This window comes from Stegostoma tigrinum, chromosome 4, assembly GCF_030684315.1.
Source record: "Stegostoma tigrinum isolate sSteTig4 chromosome 4, sSteTig4.hap1, whole genome shotgun sequence".
Classification (NCBI taxonomy): domain Eukaryota; kingdom Metazoa; phylum Chordata; class Chondrichthyes; order Orectolobiformes; family Stegostomatidae; genus Stegostoma; species Stegostoma tigrinum.
In genome coordinates, this window is record NC_081357.1 from 47,390,190 (window position 1) to 47,410,202 (window position 20,013).

Genomic DNA, 20,013 nt, shown 5'->3' on the forward strand with positions numbered 1-20,013 from the left:
AATCCCCATCGTCCTCTTGTACCACCTCACCAACCTTTGAATCCAAAGCATCATTCTCTGACATTTCTGCCATCTACAATCTGTCCCCCTACCAAAGACATTTTTCCCTCCCCATCCTTATCTGTTTTCCGGAGGGAGCACTCTCTCCATGACTCCCTTGTCCGCTCCACACTCCCCTCCAGCCCCACCACCCCCAGCACTTTTTCCTGCAACCAAAGCAAGTACTACACCTGTCCCTACACCTCCGCCCTCACCCCCATCCCAGGACCTAAGAAGTTCTTCCACATCAAACAGATGCTCACCTGGACATCTGCTAATGTTATATACTGCATCTGTTGTACCCAATGTGGCCCCCTCTACGTCAGGGAAACCAAGCAGAGGCTTGGGGACCGCTTTGCGGAACACCTACTCTCAGTTTGCAATGAATAATTAAACCTCCCAGTCGCGAACCATTTCAACTCCCCCTCCCACACTTTGGGCGACGTGTCCATCCTGGGCCCCCTGCATTGCCAAAATGACGCCACCGAAAGCTGCAGGAACAGCATCTCACATTTCACTTGGGAACCCTGCAGCCCAAGGGTATCATTGTGGACTTCACAAGCTTCAAAATCTCCCCTCCTCCTACTGTATCCGAAAACCAGCCCAACTAGTCCCTGCCTCTCTAACCATTCCTCCCACCTGAAGTCCTACCCCCATCCCACCTCTTTGACCTGTCCGTCCTCCCTGGACCGACCTATCCCCTCCCTAACTCCCCAACTACATTCACCTTCACTGGCTCCATCCCCACCTCTTTGACCTGCCTATTTCCTCTCCACCTATCTTCTCCTTTATCCAACTTCTATCCGCCTCCCCCTCTCTCCCCATTTATTTCAGAATCCCCTTACCCGCCCCCATTTCTGAAGAAGGGTCTCGACCTGAAATGTCAGCTTTCCTGCTCTTCTAATGCTGCTTGGCCTGCTATGTTCATTTAGCTCTACACCACGTTATCTCAGATTCTCCAGCTTCGGCAGTTCCTACTACCTCTGCAACAATTCCTAAACTTTACTTTGTTTGGAGGCTGCATGGGTTGCTAAAGAAACCGGATATTTGCACCATTCATGAGGGACTAATTTAGTAAACAGGTCCTCCAAAAGGATGTCTCATTAATGTAATCAAGAGGCCTTTTGTCTGTTTCGGACATTGCCCTTGATATGTTACAACTAGGTCTGATATATTTAACATTAAAATCATTCCAGTGCAAATAAGATGGTAGGCATCCTACTGCCCATTTGGTATCTTTTGCATTTGTTTGAGACCCGCTAAATATGTGAAATGCATACTAATTTCTACTCTGCTGTCTCCTTAATTGACTTGGCTCAATTTTTATCTTCTGTGGAGTGGCTGTGGAAATTTTTCCATGATAAAGCCACTGTATAAATGGAAACAAGTAAATTCAATGTATTAGGAAAACTCAATAATGTTTCACTACTTTTTTTGGACAACATTTAAAATTTTTGATTTTTATTCGTGACCAAGTGCACACATATATTAGATTACAATACAACAGATCATGTACAATACATATTATAGAATGCAACAGTAGAAAAGAAAACAGCCAGCGCTGTCACATTTCTTCAATTTACAGTAAGAAAACCAAGCTTTCAGTCTGCCAAAAACCCTGATTACCACTGTGCATTCACTGAATCTTATAGGAAACTCACCAGATCACAAGCAATTTTTCAACCCAGTCTTCTCAACGTTTCTTGACTCATTAAAGACTGCAGTATTGTCTTAGACAACATAAAAAAAGTTACAAATTTAGTTTTGATATCAGATATCGGAATATGCTCTCTTAGTTCTGAAATCCCTTCTTTACATCTTTCTTTAAATCATCTCTGTTTTTGCTTGATTCCAGTGGCCTGCGTTTTCATGTGAGTGCAAGGAGGCAGTCTAGACTGTTGCTATTGTCATGACTACCACCAAGTCAGTTACACTATTAATGAAAAGAAGGATAATTTATTGAGAGGACGAGGTGAGGAGTGTTGCTTCTCTACTCATGTTGGACAAAGACAAAGGTGGCTGGAGGATCATTGCATCAGATTACTCTAGCATGTAAATCTACAGCCTTTGAATCCTCTGACTGTCTAAGGCTACCCTTAAAGCTCTTTGTCATGAAAACTTCATGCTTTGGTAATGTAAAGTAAACGTATAATAAAGTTTGTAACAATGGTGGCTAGAAGAAAAGGCACCATGCAATGGGTGCCTTTTGGCATTATCAAGCTAATAAATTCGGATAACGAGAAGATTAATCATTCTAAGTTAGCAAGTTAAATCAATTTTGAACATCAATTTTACTAGGTTGTTTCTTTAAATAAACTAAGGGATTTTGAGTAAATAATTGCCATCAAAAATTGTTGATGCTCACACCTCACATCCAAGTGACAAGATAATTGAAGGTTATGATCTCATTCAGAAGGAGTCACAATGGGATAAAACACTTCTTATTCAGAATTATTTCTTAGAAGTCATTAAGTTCACTAAGGTCAAAATGAAAATTCTCTGTTTTATTAAGAGACTTGGCCAATCAGCCTCTCCAGGTTTTAAAATAAAACAAAATATTGATAAACAGCCAAAAATTATTTTTAACTAGTATATTTACCCTCGGTTAACGTTTAATGCTGATACAGCATGCAACAGAACTGTCTTTAGCTCAGTATAACTAACATGGTACCATATTATTATGAGAATTTTGAAGTAGCAGGATCCCTGTCATTATGTACGTGCATTCATGCATTCAGGAAGTATGTTTACAGGGTAAGGATCAAATAATTGTTGATAATTGTTAAGAGTGCTGATATTGACTTGGGTCTACTTTTTGTTCACTGCAGCAAGACTCAGAAGCCTGTGTCTCACTCTTTCACACTCTCTCATTTTCATCTTAATGCCCTTAATGGATCTTAACTTCACGGCTGCCAGAAATGAATGAAAAGTATGTAGGAAAATTCAGAATACTAGAAATAGGACTGAGTCACGAACAGTCCAACAAGGAAACAGTGAGTAACTGGATGTGAGTCTGCTCGCTGAGCTGGAAGGTTAGTTTTCAGATGTTTCGTCGCCATTCTAGGTAACATCATCAGTGAGTCTCCGACAAATCTTCTCAAAACTCGCAAACAGTGAGTAAGTTATTTTTCATCCATCTCCTCCCATTCTCTCCAGGTCAGTCTGCCACTCACTCACCGTAAGCTAATTTAACAGGCTCAGCAGCCTGATAATCCTAACGACCATGGGTGAGAGTTGTATATTCACATCAATGATCACATATTTTAATAGTGAACACAAGGTAGTAAAGTACATGGCTGCAAGGCTGTAGTTTATGTTTGAACATATTTGTTTTTGATCAAATGATTATTCTCACTATTCAAATAAATGTGATTTGAAAATAATGTAACAAGTCTTAGAACTTATTTTGTTGTTATATGGTATTAGATCCAAGCACTTACTCCTGCAGATGGAGAAATCTGTATTAAATTAATTGTGCTAGATTAATTTAAGCAAAATCTAGCATGTTTATAGTACCCTAATGTTGACAATGTTCCAAGATGCTTTACAGTCAGAGTTTGAGTGAATAGAAAGGGGTGTAAATGAACAAATAATAAAGGTTTGGATACCGCAATATTTGAAAGTGATTGAAAATGTGGCTGGAAATATGGGTTCCTGGACGGATTTTAAAAGTTAGAAGTGGAGAGAGTAACAAAGTCAGCCAGGAAATTCCAGAAAGTCTTAGCCGAGCATGTGTTGAAGTATGTGTCAGCGATGAGAGGGGAGTTCTATGCAGAGGTCCAAATTCAGATGACCGAAGGGTATCAAGTGCTGCAGAGAAATGATGAGAGGTGTCAACGGAGGGATTTGACAATAAGAACAAGATTTTCTTAGAAAAATAAATAAATAGTGTCACTGAGTAGAACTGGAGAGAACTTATTAAGAGGACTTGGGATAGGATGTAAGGTGTCGAGCTTTGGAGAATTAATAGTTTATGGGTGCAGGAAGACAGTAGCTCAGAATGGACAACATTAGACAAATTTAAAAAAAAGAGCAAATTCTTGGAGTGGGAGGTTGAGGTAGGTTTGGACACAGGCAGTGTGATAGAACTGTTATATTGATGAAGGATATAATGTTTTCTTTAATTCACTAATGTGTGCATTACTTACTGGATCAGCATTTATTGCCTATTCCTAATTACAATTGAATACACCAAGTGGCTTCTTAGTCACATTGCTGTGGCTGTGGAGGACATGAGTGAACCAGACAGATTTTTACAATGATTGACATGGACTCATTAAATTTTTAAAGCTCGATTTTTTTTATATTTCAAATTCCACCATTTGCTGAGGAACAAGGAATTTGACCTGGGTCCCCAGCATATTGCCTAGATCTCTAGATACTGCTCTAGCAACAATACCACTAGGCCGTTCTAAACTCAATTTTAGGTCATTCAGAATACCAAATATTTGCACAATTGGGCTCAGTTTGTGCATGGGACCATGGAAGAGGATAGAGACATGCTAAAATTGAGTAAAAGTTTATATCAATGGACGAAATTAATGATACTGATTCCTCCACATCACCCTCATCCCCAACCTGTAACCCAACGTTTAATATTCATATTTTGATTCCTCCATGACCTGAAGTTGAGTCGGGGAGACAGTGGTACAAAAATTTGTCACAGGGTGGGCAAGTCTTGAAGAGGTAATTATAGGACGTTTCAACATATGTCAAGAAGCTACATTTTTGCCTGTGGATGATATAATGAGCTCCCGCACATAGGTTAAGATGAGCAGGTGTCCCAGGAACACCTCCCATTAAAGCTTCTCAATATGCACCTTCTAAACTTGTAACATTTACCACTGAGCTGAACAAGGTATTAAGCACGTGGGACAACCACCACTTCTAACTTCTCTCCAACTCACATGCTATATCTACTTGGCAACACATCACCATTTCTTTACAATCACAGGGTCCAAATCCTCAGGCTTCTCACCTAATAGCACTTTGGGTACAGCAGTGCAAGAAGGTGACATATCACCACCTTCCCAAGCGCAATCAGGGATGGGCAGCAAATGTTGAGCTTGCCCAACATGCCCTTATTTCTTGAATGAAAAGAAGTAAGTCATTAGTAGAACTCTGAGGACAGGAAGAGGTACTGATACTGAAGATATGCTTTCTGTGCTCTGAAGAGAGGCATCAGCCTGAAATGTTCACTCTGTTTCTCTCAGCAGATACTGCTTGATCTGCTGGGTTTTGCAGCATTTTGTGTGTTTCATCAAATACAAGTGGATCTGCATAAAACCAATTCCAGAGAGAAGATATAATGGAAAAGAATGGTATTATATTGTCCGGAGAATGCTGATATTGCAGCAAAGTCATGATTTCTTTGATTGCTGAGCAACTGCTATTACAAATTATGTTTCAATTCCATCAATGTTGAAAAGTAGAAATTTCTAAACAAGCACGGGACAAATAAGAAACTGTACTCCTGAGGAGCGGAATGAGGAATTTGAAATTTCAACAACTTTTCAGTTTATAGTAAACAGTACAAAGGTAAGGTTAAAATAAGTTAAAAATAAGTTTAATGCACAACAGAGAAACTCAGCCAAGCACATACTGTGGCATGTGACCTAAACAAGCACATGTGCAGCAAGTGTCATTTGCTGCACCAAGACCACTGCCTAAGGTCTTACAGCCAAAGGACAACAAGCGGCCTTTCAGTCATTGAACTCTCCCAGTGCTTCACATATATGTAAATATTGTCCAGTACAAGTTGGAAACATCTTGGATCATTTTTACAACTGCAGGGAATCTCAAACTTCCAATATTTGTTTCACATGCAAAGACTGTACAGAAATGGTCCAGTAACTGTGTATGTACATAATGATTTTTTATGAATAAGATATCACTTTTGCAAAAAAAAACATATCAGCCACACAAGCCTGAACTCTGCATTCCACTGCTAGAGCTGTGACTCGACATGTGCATCCATGAGAAAGGGAACTATGTGGATAGAATAGTTCGAGAAGCGATCGCACCACAAACTAGGAACAAGCAGGCAGTTGGGGAATGGGTGACTGTCAGACAATCCAAGAGAAACAGTGAGGGAGTGCAAAATTCCCCAGATGTTCCACTCACTGGTTTTCAATCTTGAATACTGGCAAGGATGAGTATTCGTTGAAGGAGTGCAGAATAAGCCAAGGCTTTACAGGTGGCCCAGCTGGATGAAGACAAGGAAGAAGTTTGAAGGGGCTGACATAGGATTCTTTAGATAAGGAGTCAGGTATTTCTGTGGCCTCACATGTGACTCCAGAATATTTTGGTATCATTTTAGTGCTGTGATCATGGATGTCACAGAACAACTGTAGGATATTCATCCTGGGGAGGGAGAACAGCTGGAGGTCATGTTCCACACTCGTATTACCAACATGGGTAGGAAGCAGAATGCAGTCTTGCAGTCAAAATTTAGACAGCTTGGTAGAAAATTATCAAGCAGACTTCAAACATAATAATCTCCAATTACTCCCAGTACAACTTGCAAATGAGGACAGCATGGACTATATTATCAAAATGTGAACAGAAGTCAGTTGTAATGTAAACAGTAGCAAAAGAGAAAGTATTCCAAGATATGTTCAGGACAATTTTGTATACCAATTTATGTTCAGTCCAAAAAGAGAGGAAGCCTTGCTAGAACTAATATTTGGTAATGAAGTGGGTAAAGTCAATCAAGTATTGGAGGATCATTTAGGGAACAGTGATCATTGCATCAAAAAGTGTACAATGTTGGAGCAAGAAAACAATGGATAATCCACAGTAAGAATAATCAATGGATGGAGGGCCAACTTCAATGGGAAAGAATGAAACTAGGCCAAACAGACATGATTCAAAGGCCGGCAGGAATAACAGTAGCTGTCAAATAGGTTACTATCAAAGAAAAGAGCACAGCCAAGGTATACTCTGTCTAAAGGGCAAACAAATCCAGAGCTTCATGGATGACAAAAAAGATAGAAATTAAGTTAAGGAAGAAAAAGTGCACTTATGACAGGTATCAGGCAGAAAATACAATTGAAAAGCAGGCTTAGTACAGAAAGCTCAGAATGAAGGTGAAAAATCAAACACAAATGCGAAGAGGGGATAAAGCAAAGAGAACAAACAAATAAGTAGCTAATGCAAAGGGAAATCTTGAATCATTCCATCATTACATAATCAATAAAAGGTGGCAAAAGTGGGAATAGGGTTGATTAGGGACCAAAAAAAGGATTTACACATGAACCCAAGAGGTATGGCAGATGTGTTAAATGAATGCTTTCCACCTGTCTTTATATACAAAGTAAATGTTGCCCAGGATATGGTGATAGAGAAGAAAACAGTCACTGGAGGGGCTCAAAATTTTTAAGGAGGAAGTATTGGTAAAGCCATTAATATGTCAAGTTAATAAGAGACCAGCGACAGATGAAATACATTTAAGGATATAGAAAAAGTGAGAGGGGAAATTGCAGACGCACTGACGAGAATCCTTCAATTTCATGGATGATTGGAGAAACATAGAGAATAGTAAATATTCTACAATTGCTCAAAAAACATTGTAAAGATAAGCCTAAAAATTAAAGATGAATCTGTTTAAATTCACTGATGGGGTAACCTCTGTAAATAATTATTTGGGATAGTGTTGACAGTTGCATGGAAACGTGTGGACCCATTTGAAATAGCAGTATAGATTCGTTCAGGGAAAATTATGTGCAACTAAAAATAAAGCATACAATACTTTTAGCACCCTAAATAGCAGTATAGAGTACGAGAGTAGGGAGATTATGCTGAACTAATCTAGGACACTATTTAGGTTTCAGTTGGAGTATTGTATGCAGTTTTGAGTGCCACATTTTAGGAAGGATGTGAACACATTAGAGAGACTGCAGAAGAGGTTTATGATAATAGTTCCAGGAATGAGAAATTTTAGATCTGAGTACAGTTGGAGAAAGCTGGGCTGGTTGTCTTGGAGGGGAGAAGGCTCAGAGGAGATTGAAAAGAAGTTTTCAAAATCATGAGGAGTCTGGATAAAGAAAATAGGGAGAAACTGCGACTGCTCATAAGAGGATTGAGCACTGGATGGCACACTTTTGAACAGTTTTGCAAAAGAAGCAAATGTGAGGTCAGAGAAAAATTGTTACACTTAGTGAATGGTTCATGTCTAGAATTGACTGCCTGGAATGTGTTACAGACAGATTAAATTGAGGCATTCAAAAGAACATTAGATGCTTTTTTAAATGAAAACAATGAGTAGGATTACAGGGAAAAGAAAGAGACTGGTGTTAAGACCAAATGTCCAGAGCTGGTGCAAATAAGATGGGCTCAATAGACTCCTTCTGAAGTCTAATAATTCTATCATACAGCGTGCTCAAATTTATAGAATACTGCAAATATGACATGCAATGGGAAAGAATGTCTTTGAATGAGTGTGAAAGATTTGACAGGAAATGAACTGGAATAGATAAATTGCACCCCTTTGAATGATCTTGAGGATGATTTTCAATTTTGTTCATCTGAGAACTGCAGGACAAATACCAAATATAAATTAGTTTATAAAATTGCAAATCAAGTTATCTAGGCATCTCTTGTAGGTAGACTTATATATATGTCCTTCAACATGGGCAAACAAAAGTAGAATACAAAGAAAAAGAGAGCACCAGAAATACAAGCAGAAATTGCTGGAGAAACTCAGCAGGTCTGGCAGAAGGCATAGAGTAAAGAAGAGTCATTGGACTTGAAAGGTAGCACTGTTTGTCTGTCCACAGGAGCTACTTGTTGAGTTTTTCCAATGTTTTCTGTTTTTATTTTAAATTTCCAGCATCTGAAGTACTTTACTTTTATTAGGACATTGTAGTAGTCTGAAACAAAGATGATAGGGAAATGTTTTAGGGTGCAACCTGTATTCTGAGAAAAAGTCAAATTCAAAATATGAGCCGTGCTCTATCACAGATGCAGACTGACCAACCAGGTATCCTCCTCTTATTTATTTACTGTGTTAATAATTTTCTTCTTAATTTCTTTTTATTTCAATTTTTTTTAAATTGTAAAACTAACATTTACTTAGCTATCAATTAGACACTCTTATTGATAAGTTGTAGCAGTTTGTTTCATTGCCAAATTGGAAAAAGAAAACATGAGAACACAGAAATAGGATGAGCAGTAGGCTTTGCAGCCACGTCAGCCTGCTCTGCCATCAAATAAGATCAAGTCTGAATTAGTCTCGGTCTCACCTGTACTTTATTGCCAGTTCTCCATAGCACCTTAATTTGACTATTGATTAAGAATCTGCCTTGCATATATTCAATGACTCAAATCATTTAAAGAATTTACTGAGGCTCTTATAATTTGAGATATTAATATTAAACCACAAAAATATTACTGTCACATATATAACAATACTGCAAGGTGCACTGAAACCAAACATTCATTTTGGTAAAAATTCAAACAATGCATAAAAAAGGAACAAACCAAAACATAAAATGTGGAGAAACTCAACAGGTCTGGTAGCATCTGTGCACAGAAAACAGAGTTAGTGTTTTGAGTCAGACCAGATTTTTTTTTGGCTTCAGATCTCCAGCTTTGTTTTATTTCAGCGTAAAAAGGGATTTGACTCAAGCTCTGAGTGATCAGCCGTATGATATAAATACCTTCATAATCCGTTGCCTAGTTGGTCTGGCTAATTGAGAAATTTAACACACCACATGGCTCACTATGACAGCTTTGAGTAAGGGAACTAATTTGAGCGAGCAATTTAGGAGCTTTTGTTTTTCTGCACTGATGTGTTACATCATTTACATGATATACCAATAGAAAGATGATGGGCTGCCAAACTGAAGAATTCTCTGTCATACCTTAATGAATGCCCACCAAACCAGTGGAAACTAGATTAGAACTCAAATACACTGGGGACTGGTCAAATCCAGAAGAACAGAAAATTTTTAGATGCTTTATAGAGACTGGAGCTGTCACATTTATGCCATCACATTTATGAGAGTCATGCAAACAAACAAAAAGAAATGGATAATGAGCAGGTTTCATGATACATCATTTAGACTGTTATTTGAAAAGGAATACTGCACTTTAAAATCCAGTGATTAAGTTGTTAAATTTACCACTATAAACATTATTTAAATAGCACTAATGCGTACTAAATGTTCCAGCATTGTAAAAGTAGTGACTCCAATGTTGAACTTTTGTTGCCCTCTTTCCAGTGCTCCTACAAGAGGGAAAAAAAACACCTGCTTAAAAAGTGGACTTCAGCAGCAAGAAAGCTCTGGTGACTTAAAAGTTCATTTGCTGAGTTCATTCCGCCTTCTCAATTTTGCCATCTTTTTGCGATGACTCCAAGCTTTTCCGTTGTGATGCTTTTTCAGCATTGCCATTACCCTGACCATTCTCTGGTGAGCTTCCATTTTTAGTAACTGTGTGCTTATCCAGGTAGTTGAGCATTTCACTGAGGACAGTTTGGAAGCTGCTGAGGGCAGCGCAGATGGCAGGAGTACCAAATCCATGTGTGATCAGGCTGCATCAGATTTAAAAACAAGGAAGATTAAAGTCTATACTGAGTGTACTGAAGTAGAACAAATTTATTAATGTATGGAATTGTTAAAAATGCATCTCATAAAACACTTCTCAGAAGAAAAACAGAAAATGAAGTCATGCATTCATACAGCGCTTTTAACAATCACCAAATATTTCAAAACACTTTACAAGCTATAAAGTACTTTGGCAATGTGGTTTCTGCTGTAAATTAGGAAACACAATAGCCCATTTGTGCACCTCTAACCCTGATAAACAGCAAATGTGATAATGACCATATAATCCACTATAGTAAGGAAAGTTCTCAAGCTAAATAAAGAGGAGGGCCTTTATCAGACAGTGCATTCACTGTAACTAACATTATAATTGATAAAATAGCTACAACATCTAATCACCACGCTGGTGTCAAATCATTTTGCCTTGACCCAGAGACAGAAGAAGCAGATGTGCAGTTATATCAATACATTTATCATTGGAGCCTCAGGAAGCTGTTCACTTTAACACAAAGGCAGATCATTATTAGTTGACTGCATCAAATTCCTGGTATGTTGGGATTGTCCTTTGAGAAGAAATTAAAGAGACTGGGTCTGTATTCTCAGAAGTTTAGAAGAATGAGACGTGATCTCATAGAAACAAAATTCTTCAAAGGAAATACGATTAAGCAGCAGAAGAGCCAACTCAGCATCTTGAGGAAAGAGAGATGTTAGTTGCTTAGATACTTCAGTGATGTGCTCTTTCTCCAGTCCTGAAAAGTTACCCAAAGTACCTCAGCATTAACATTTAGGCTTTTGACCATTCTCTTGTTTCTGTATTAACGAACATTGAAATTATTTATCCAGCTTCCGATGATACAGTGACATGCAAATTTAGAAGCAGCTATAAAATGGTGTTGCAGGTTAAAGTGCCAAATGTTTATAAATTGATAAATTTAAACCCCAGCAATGCCTTACATTAATTTCATATCTATATGTCAACACATAGTCCCTTTCTTAGGAAGAAGATCGACTAACTCCAGTACTCCTACAAGGTTCAGTTCCAGTGGCCTATGATGGTTGATGATTGTTGATGATCATGAGGAAATGCAAATGGCTGGGTATTTGAGGTACTGAGTCCTCAACTTCATATTGTTTTACTTTGGCAGTTACCAGTGCAGTCTGACCTAGCTGACCTGTAGGCACAGTGATTGGTTTTGGTTAAAGAAGATAGAAATTTAGCAGACAGATACATATTTTGTCACAGGTTACTACAAATCCCTTGGGACTAAGCTTCATCAGTTCTATTGATCTGTGAGAGATGATTTCACAATAATACTGACCCTTGAAAGGCAATATTGCACTGGTTTGAGTTTCCAGGACACTTGAAAAACTGGTGATAATGATTGTCTTTATGGAGGCTTGGCTGTAATGTCTGATATATGCTATCTCATAGGATAGAAGCAGACTCGTCTGAGTTTTCAACTGTAACCCTAAAACTCTTCCCAGGCCTTCCATTTCCTGATCTAATGACTTAAGCAAAGCAATTAGTTAACTTTTCATGGCCGGAGCCCTAAAATTGGAATCTGGGTCCGTTTTAGCAATGCTGGGAAAGAACCTCACCATCTGGTGAGCCGTCTCTTGGGCTGTCACTGCCTTGATTATCTGCTGTTACTCGCTTGTGCTAGTTAGGTCATCATGCGGACTTTCCTCTGGCTAATTCTCTAAATTCACTCATTACCAGTGAGTGCATTGGCGCTTGTGTGGAATAAAGTAGGTGATAGTGGAGGCTGCTCTTATAAGTTGGGTTCTTCTGCTGTGTCTAGGTGCTATGAAGTTATTAGGGGAAAGATAAAAAGGGAAAATGAAAAGGTGACGCTGAGAAATGACACGTTAACAGACAGCAGTCTTCAGGATACAGCTTGAAGTTACAGATGTTGTTCAATTGTAGTTGATTTGAATGAGGCCTTACAAGTAACATGAAGACATCTTGCTCAGGCAAACTGGCCATCATGTTTTCTTTAATAGTCATGGATCTTCTGGAATGTCAAACTTCAAGTCTTCTTGGTCCACCTGAGGGTATGTTATCCTAACCAGCAGCTTCATGGTAAATCCACCATAATGGATACAATATACATTGTATTAAGTTATAGATCAGCCATTATCTTAATGAATGCCAAAGCAGGTTGAAAGGGCCTAACAATCAACTCCTGTTCCTATGTTTCCATGTACTTCCAGAAGCAGATGATATGATACGCTTTAAAATAGTGTTTATACCAAAAGAAAAATAACTGACAGTTGCTGATACGGTATCAGGGGTGACCAAGAATTTTAATAGTTAGTTTGGTCTTAAACATGATTAGAGAAAGAAATACCTAAAATGTGTTAAATGTCTTTGAATATCAAGGTCTAGAATCGGGGTTGGTCTCGAGGATCCAAGGGGTGATCTTTCCTGGCTTAATAGGTCCTGAAATTCCTTGCAGATTTGCCTGCAATTTAAAAAGAACATAAATTAGTAATGTATTTGGTTTAACATGGCTTATTCCTCTAATGTTAATCAGTAACTTCCAGGAATTTCGGAATTGGTGAAGTACACATCGAATTGAAAATCTCGAGAAGGCACATCATACTGAATTGCCTGAACAAGATATTGTGTAAATCAAAGATGTGTTGCAGCCTTTCATATTATAAGACAATGATCTTTGACTGACAAAATATTCTCTCTATTCTTACATACTGAAAGCGTTACAGTTACTGAGGTAGTCAACAATGCTATCAAGTGGTACTTGCTAAGCAACAACCTGCTCATTAATAGAGATAACAAGGTGTAGACCTGGATGAACACAGCAGGCCAAGCAGCATCAGAGGAGCAAGAAAGCTGATGCTTCGGGCCTAGACCCTTCTTCAGAAAAGCATCCTGAAGCCTTCAGAAACGTCAGCTTTCCTGCTCCTCTGATGCTGCTTGGCCTGCTGTGTTCATCCAGCTCCACACCTTGTTATCTCAGATTCTCCAGCATCTGCAGTTCCTACTACACCTGCTCATTAATGATCCGTTTGAAGTCTGCCAGAGCTACTCAGCTTGTTACCTCATCACAGCCTTAATCTAAACACAGAAAACAAAATGGAACTCCGGGAACAAGGTGACAATCATCACCCTTGACATCAAAGTAATAGTTGGCCCAGTATGACATCAAATAGTGTCAATGGGAATCAGGAGAAAAACTCTCTGCTGATTGGAGTTGTACCCTGCACAGAACAAGATGGCTGCGGTTGTTGGGGCTCAATCGTCTCAATCTTAGGGCATCATTACAGGAGCGGCTCAGGGATGTGATCTAGGGCCAACCATTTGCAGCTGCTTCATTAATTGCTTCCATCTATCAGAAGGTCAGAAGTGGGGATGGTCGATGATCACTCTAACTGTGTCCGTATGCGGCAAGAATGGAACAACATTTAGACTAGGATTAATGAGCGTCAAGTAACATTTGTGCTATTCAGGTGCCAGAGCTGAAATACAATGAGCATTTACAACAAGAAAGTACTGAGCCACCTCTCATAGGAACATAGGAACAAGAATACGGTATTCAGAGCCTTGAACGTGTTCCACCATCCAATGAGATCATGGCTGATCTGTGACCAAACTCCATATATTTGCCTATAGCTCACATCCCTTCATACCTTTGCTTAACAAAAATTTATCTATCTCAGGCTTTAAAGTCAGAAATCTCTGTCATTAACGGGAGAGAGTTCTAAATATCTGCCACTATTTGTGTACAGAAGTGCTTCCTAACATCTCTCCTGAATTGTCTGGCCCTAGTTCTCAGGCTTTAACCCCTATTTCTAGAATCACTAACCAGTGGAAATAGTTTAGGTTTATCTACCCTCTCTTTTCCTGTTAATATTTTGCAGACTTCTTGACGTTCAATGGCATTACCATTGTTGAATGCCCATTATCAACATCTTTGGTGTCACCATTGAACTGAAACTGAAGTGAATGAGCCTTATAAAGACTGTGTCCCTAAGACCAGTTCAGTGACTAAGAATTCTACATTGCCTACCCTACCTCCTTACTCTCCAAAATCTTTAGGAAGCTCTTCGTGAGCTGCCACTTTGGACGGCTGCCGTCCTTCAGCTGTAGGCACACCCGTGGTTCCCATTAAAAAGGAAATTCCAGGAACTTGAGCAAGTTGCAAGTCAGGAGTGCAATGGATACTGGGATGTGTGCAGCTCCAACTACGCTCACTCGTTTCAAGCCCCAGCAAAATTCTTGTAAAGTTCCTTCGTGTTATTGCTAGAGCAATTACGTCCTTCCTGAAATTGCTGACCTGGACTGTACACGAGATTCCAGCTTCTCACCCAGGGAAGTAGAACATCCCATATTCCTTCTCCATTACTTTGTTTACTTACCCTTCACCCTTTAGGAACATGAGGACATGCAGACCAGGGTCTCTCACTGACTCTACCCCGCTTAATATCCTTTCTTTGTTTGTCTTCCCTGATTCCATAACCTCACTCTTCTCCAGAGTGAATTCCATCTGTCATTTTTCCATTCACTCAACCAAACCATTAATATCTTCCTGCAATCGACCATCACTCTCTTCATTGTGAGCCGCCCAGTCAATCTACAGAATTCCAAATCATGTCACCCACTTTTGAGTTAAAATCATTTATTTATACCAGAAACTGCAAAAATGTAAAACACAGCCCTGTCAATCATATTGGAAATCACTAAGATTTTACAAAATATCTGTTGATCATTACCCCCTTGTTTCCTGTCGCTGAGCCAATTTTGGATCAAACTCATCATATTTGGCTATGTCCCATGGGCTTTAATTATTCTCAGTAATCTGCAGCATGGGACCTTGTTAGTGCCTTAATAAAATCCACGTAGAGAACACTCACTACATTACTAACATCAATCCTCCTTGTTACTTCTTGAAACAAAATCAATTAAGTTAAGACAAAATCTAGAATTGCGCCCTGTCTTATTGCGTTTGTTAGGTGTTGGCTAATACAGTTCTCTTGAATGCGGTTCAAGAATTTAATGTCATCTGTGCCTCTCACTCTATTTGTATCTGAGTTGATATTTGGGTAATTGAAATCTCATAAGTATTATTGTCTTTTTTAGCACTCATAAGTTGGTCTTCATATTTACTGTGCTAACAGTCCTATAATTTTAGAGTCTACAGTATACACCTATAAGGATGAATGCCCCTTTTCTGTTTCTAAACTAAACCCATATGGCACCATTTGATGCTTCATTTAGTAGGTCATCCTTTCTCACAGCTACAACCAATTCTTTAACCACCTAATACCTTTTTTATTGTCCCCATCTCCAGCCTGCGTGAAAACTATATTTAGGGAGATTGACCAGCTATCCTTGCCCCTCCGTAAGCTCAACTTCCATTATAGCATTTATCAGATCTAAATCATTTTCAGAATCTCCAGGATAGATGGTAAGAGGGGAAATTTGTCAAGGAGGAGTGATATTAACAAAGCTCAACAAAGGAGATGGTGGCTGTTCTTACATGTGAGAAAATAATGATTTGAAACTTAACCGTGCTGCTCATTTGATTTTAAAAAATGAAACTGTAGCTCCATCATGAAAATGTGCGCTGTGTGTTAAAGATCCATTGGTTATGTTATCTAGTTCTTCACTTGTTAAAGGGTTCTTCCAGCACACACTGGGACTCCACAAGTAATTTTGGCTTTGGCTGGTGGTATAAATGGCAATATCACTCCAGGTGTATGTTATACCCCTCTTGCAGCATCATTATCATTTGTTTTACACTTTCTTCCAACATCAAAATTAATTTATACATTTTGAATTCTGGCCTGTGTCGTATAATCTAGTCTCAACTTGGAGGGTAATACAGTTTCTATAGTTGGCCTCAGTAGTCCACGAGCATGAATAAGAACAATCAAACGCTTTGCTATTAGGTAATCAGGTTTGAAAATGCCCATGTGTGAAATAACTACCAAACTGGACTCTGTTGCGATGGTTCTCATGGTAAAAGCACTTTATGCTTCCTGAGGAAGGAAATTAATTAGCCAAGCTACAGAAAGGCAACTAGTACCTGTAAAACTGCACCCCCATATAAACTAGAACTATCAGGAAAGGAGGGAAAAATTGACAGGAAAGTTAAAAAAAAAGTTTGATTTGATGTTGGAGCTTTCCCTTAAATGTTCCAAAAACATTTAAAACATTTTTATTAAAATATTAAATATAAAATTAAATATTAAAATATTTAAAGTAAACCACATTTAGTCTGTTTGTAGCATGCCACAAGTACGCATAATGTTTGTAGCTCTGGTGAATTTTCTAATTTATTATAACAGGCACGGCTCAAAAGGATGAGCCAAAATTGAATGAGTTCTATAAATAGGTGGAAAGAAGCATTCAAAGTTTTTTTCCGAAATCTCCACAGGGGAAAAGTATTTTTGAAGAAAAAGCAAAACAAAAAGACTTTAAATAGCACTCTGCTTCACATGATTTCAACTGCTTTGTGATATGTATGTCCTCCACTCCTAGACTACTCTTCCTGAGGCCAACCCATTCAATGGTCTCCAATAGTTACTGAATGTAAGTCACTCTTAATTACATTGACTCTTGCACTGGCATATAAACTGTCAATCACACCAGCCTGATAGCAATTAATATAACTTTTAAGAAAAAAAGTCAATATAACAACACTTAGTCTCAGCACTGTATCACATTCACAGGTAGGCGCTGTGCCTTGAAACTGTGAATTGATTATTTTCAGACTAAGCCAACAAAACTCTATACTCAGGAAACGGTATTTACATTTATTTCATTAGCAAATTATATATGCTGCAGTCAAAGCAATCCTCCAAGGAGCCAAAGTGAGCTGAAACTGTAAATGTAGTTTTAAAGTTTATATTCTAATTTCACTTTCAACAAATGTTATTTATTAATATTCAGAAACTGTTGAATTTCAAAAAAAATTTCCAATTCAAAACAACCCATGATACTAAATATGCTAAATTCATTTTACCCTGGAAAACATATTACTTTATATATATATAGTTAATATATATAACTGATAGATATTAATGACGAAAAAGAATGAGAATTTCCTACGTCCATTTTGACAAAAAAAATTAAAAAATGTCAAAGACATTTGAGATTCATTGCAGCAGAGTTTCGGACAATGGGACAATATGGTGCTGTAAGTGTTCTACCCTGTCATTGAACGGTCAAACCATTAGTCCAAAAAAGATCAGTTAGAATAAGGTCTATTTCAGATTTTCCAGTACCTAAGATACTCTGTGATATATTGTCATGAACAGATTTCATTGGAGGTTCATTCCAAACCTGTGGTGGATCCCCTGATAAATTTGTTGAAGAAATACAAAGAATTTGAATGTTTCAATGTACAGAATGTGTCAGAGTGCCTTTGACAGTTTGAAATTTGTGCTGACAACTCCATTGATGTTAGCAGCACCGACTTAAAAGAAGCTGTTCAAATGGGAGGTTGATGTCAGGGATATCAATGGGAACTACTTGACTACAACATGATGAAATGGGCTTCTTGTCAGTTATTTCTCCAGAAAATTGGATGCTGTTTCAAAATAAATCTTTAAAAGGCCAATCTACACTATTATGAGCATTGGCAATTTGGCGTTGCTCCTCGCCAGGCAATGTCATGGCACAGCAGCTAGAAAGCCATACTGCTCATGGCATATAACTGGCATGGTTGACACTCCATTGCACATGTGATTCCATTCTCTCACCCTGAGCTCCGTCATCCAGAAGGAGAGCTTGATCCAGTTCAATTCCCTCATCCTTTTCCTTGGGCGACTGTTTTCATACCCCTGGCTCCTCAACATCTATCGCAGTACCTCAAACCCTGCTCCAGTTGTGTAGAATACAACAGGCAGCTTACTCTGTTCTGAATATACTGGAGAGCGCCGCGCCCAGCCCACTCAAAATTATGGAACTGCATTCTCAGGAGCTCCACTGCCTGCTCCATCATGGCCAGATGCAACGACTTGCCGAAGGTTCTGAGGAAGGGTCACCGGACCCGAAACATTAACTCTTTTGTCTCCTCCACAGATGATGGCAAACCTGCTGAGCTTTTCCAGAAACTTTGTTTTTGTTCCTGATTTACAGCATCCACAATTCTTTCAGTTCTTACTTGCTGAAGGTACCAGGTAAGTGACCAACTTACTGCATTGGAATGGGAGAGACTGCTGCACTCTGCTCCCCTTCCCAGACTCATATCTGCCATCCCATTTTCTATTTCATTCATTAGACTCTATTATCGCCATTACTTATGATGCAATGATGTTCTTCACATCTCACAGCACCATTGGAAGTTCTGCAAGTGATGGAATATATTTGGCCGACATTCATTTTTTATAAGCTATTGCTGCTAACTTCTGCATCTTTGGGATAACAATGTTTGACTTACTAGTACCGACAGGGTGGTGCAATCTGCCTTTCACCAACATCTGTCATATAGGCACATTTCCTCTGCATGCATTATAAATGGAGAAGAAATATTTGCAAACAAAAATGTAACTGCAGCTTGCAAACCCATGCTTCATGTAATGGCCCCTTCAAAGTCGTAATGTTCAGCACACTGCCACATACACCTGTTACAAAGCACATCAGTATTTTACAGTTTCTAATTTAGCATCTTTTCTGCTTTTCCTCCATTTTTGGTATGGGTTGCATATTGCACTATTTCACATTTAATCCCTGAATCCAAATTGCTGATTATAAGAGTACCGAAAGTGACACGCTGAAGCATTTCAGCCAAAACTTCACCCCATCCCAAACTAAATCGTCTAGCACTTGCTGGCTCTCTTTTTCCCCATCAATCAACTTCTCATTCCCTCACAATATTTGGAACTTTTTTTCAAATGACTTTTGGAAGTGAAGGTATATTATGTTGCAGTGTTTTCGCTTGCCACATCATTCCTCAAAGAAATTGAAAAGGGCTCAGATTTCTCAGCTTCTGAAGCCAGTGTTGTTCACTCCTGACTTTGCAGCACTTAAGCATTACTTAAATGAGAATAGAAGTCAAACCTCTTTTTTACTTGCACTCATCAGAACTAGAACACAAGAAACAGGCTTGATAAACAGAGATAACAAAGTGTGGAGCTGGATGAACACAGCAGGCCAAGCAGCATCTCAAGAGCACAAAAGCTGATGTTTCGGGCCTAGGCCCGAACATAGAACATAGAACATAGGAAAGTACAGGACAGCACAGGCCCTTCGGACCACGATGTTGTGCCGTGGAATATTCCTAATCCAAACATAAAATAACCTAACCTACATTCCCCTCAATTCACTGCTGTCCATGTGCATGTCCAGCAGTCGCTTAAATAACGTCAGCTTTTGTGCTCCTGAGATGCTGCTTGGCCTGCTGTGTTCATCCAGCTCCACACTTTGTTATCTTGGATTCTCCAGCATCTGCAGTTCCCA

At 38.9% G+C, this 20,013-nt stretch overlaps 1 protein-coding gene across 2 annotated transcripts in view; it reads right to left on the reverse strand.

Moving 5' to 3' along the window:
* Positions 1-9,984: 9,984 nt before the first annotated feature.
* The window catches only part of tfap2d (transcription factor AP-2 delta (activating enhancer binding protein 2 delta)), an 81,914-nt gene continuing 71,885 nt past the window's right edge, over positions 9,985-20,013 (reverse strand). For both annotated transcript variants that reach the window (XM_048531480.1, XM_059645736.1), the window contains 2 exons: positions 12,938-13,051; positions 9,985-10,573 (listed from right to left, as the gene is read on the reverse strand). In XM_048531480.1, coding sequence (XP_048387437.1) covers positions 10,354-10,573; positions 12,938-13,051 — 334 coding nt within the window. In that variant the 3' untranslated portion in view covers positions 9,985-10,353. The remainder of the gene's footprint in view (positions 10,574-12,937; positions 13,052-20,013) is intronic.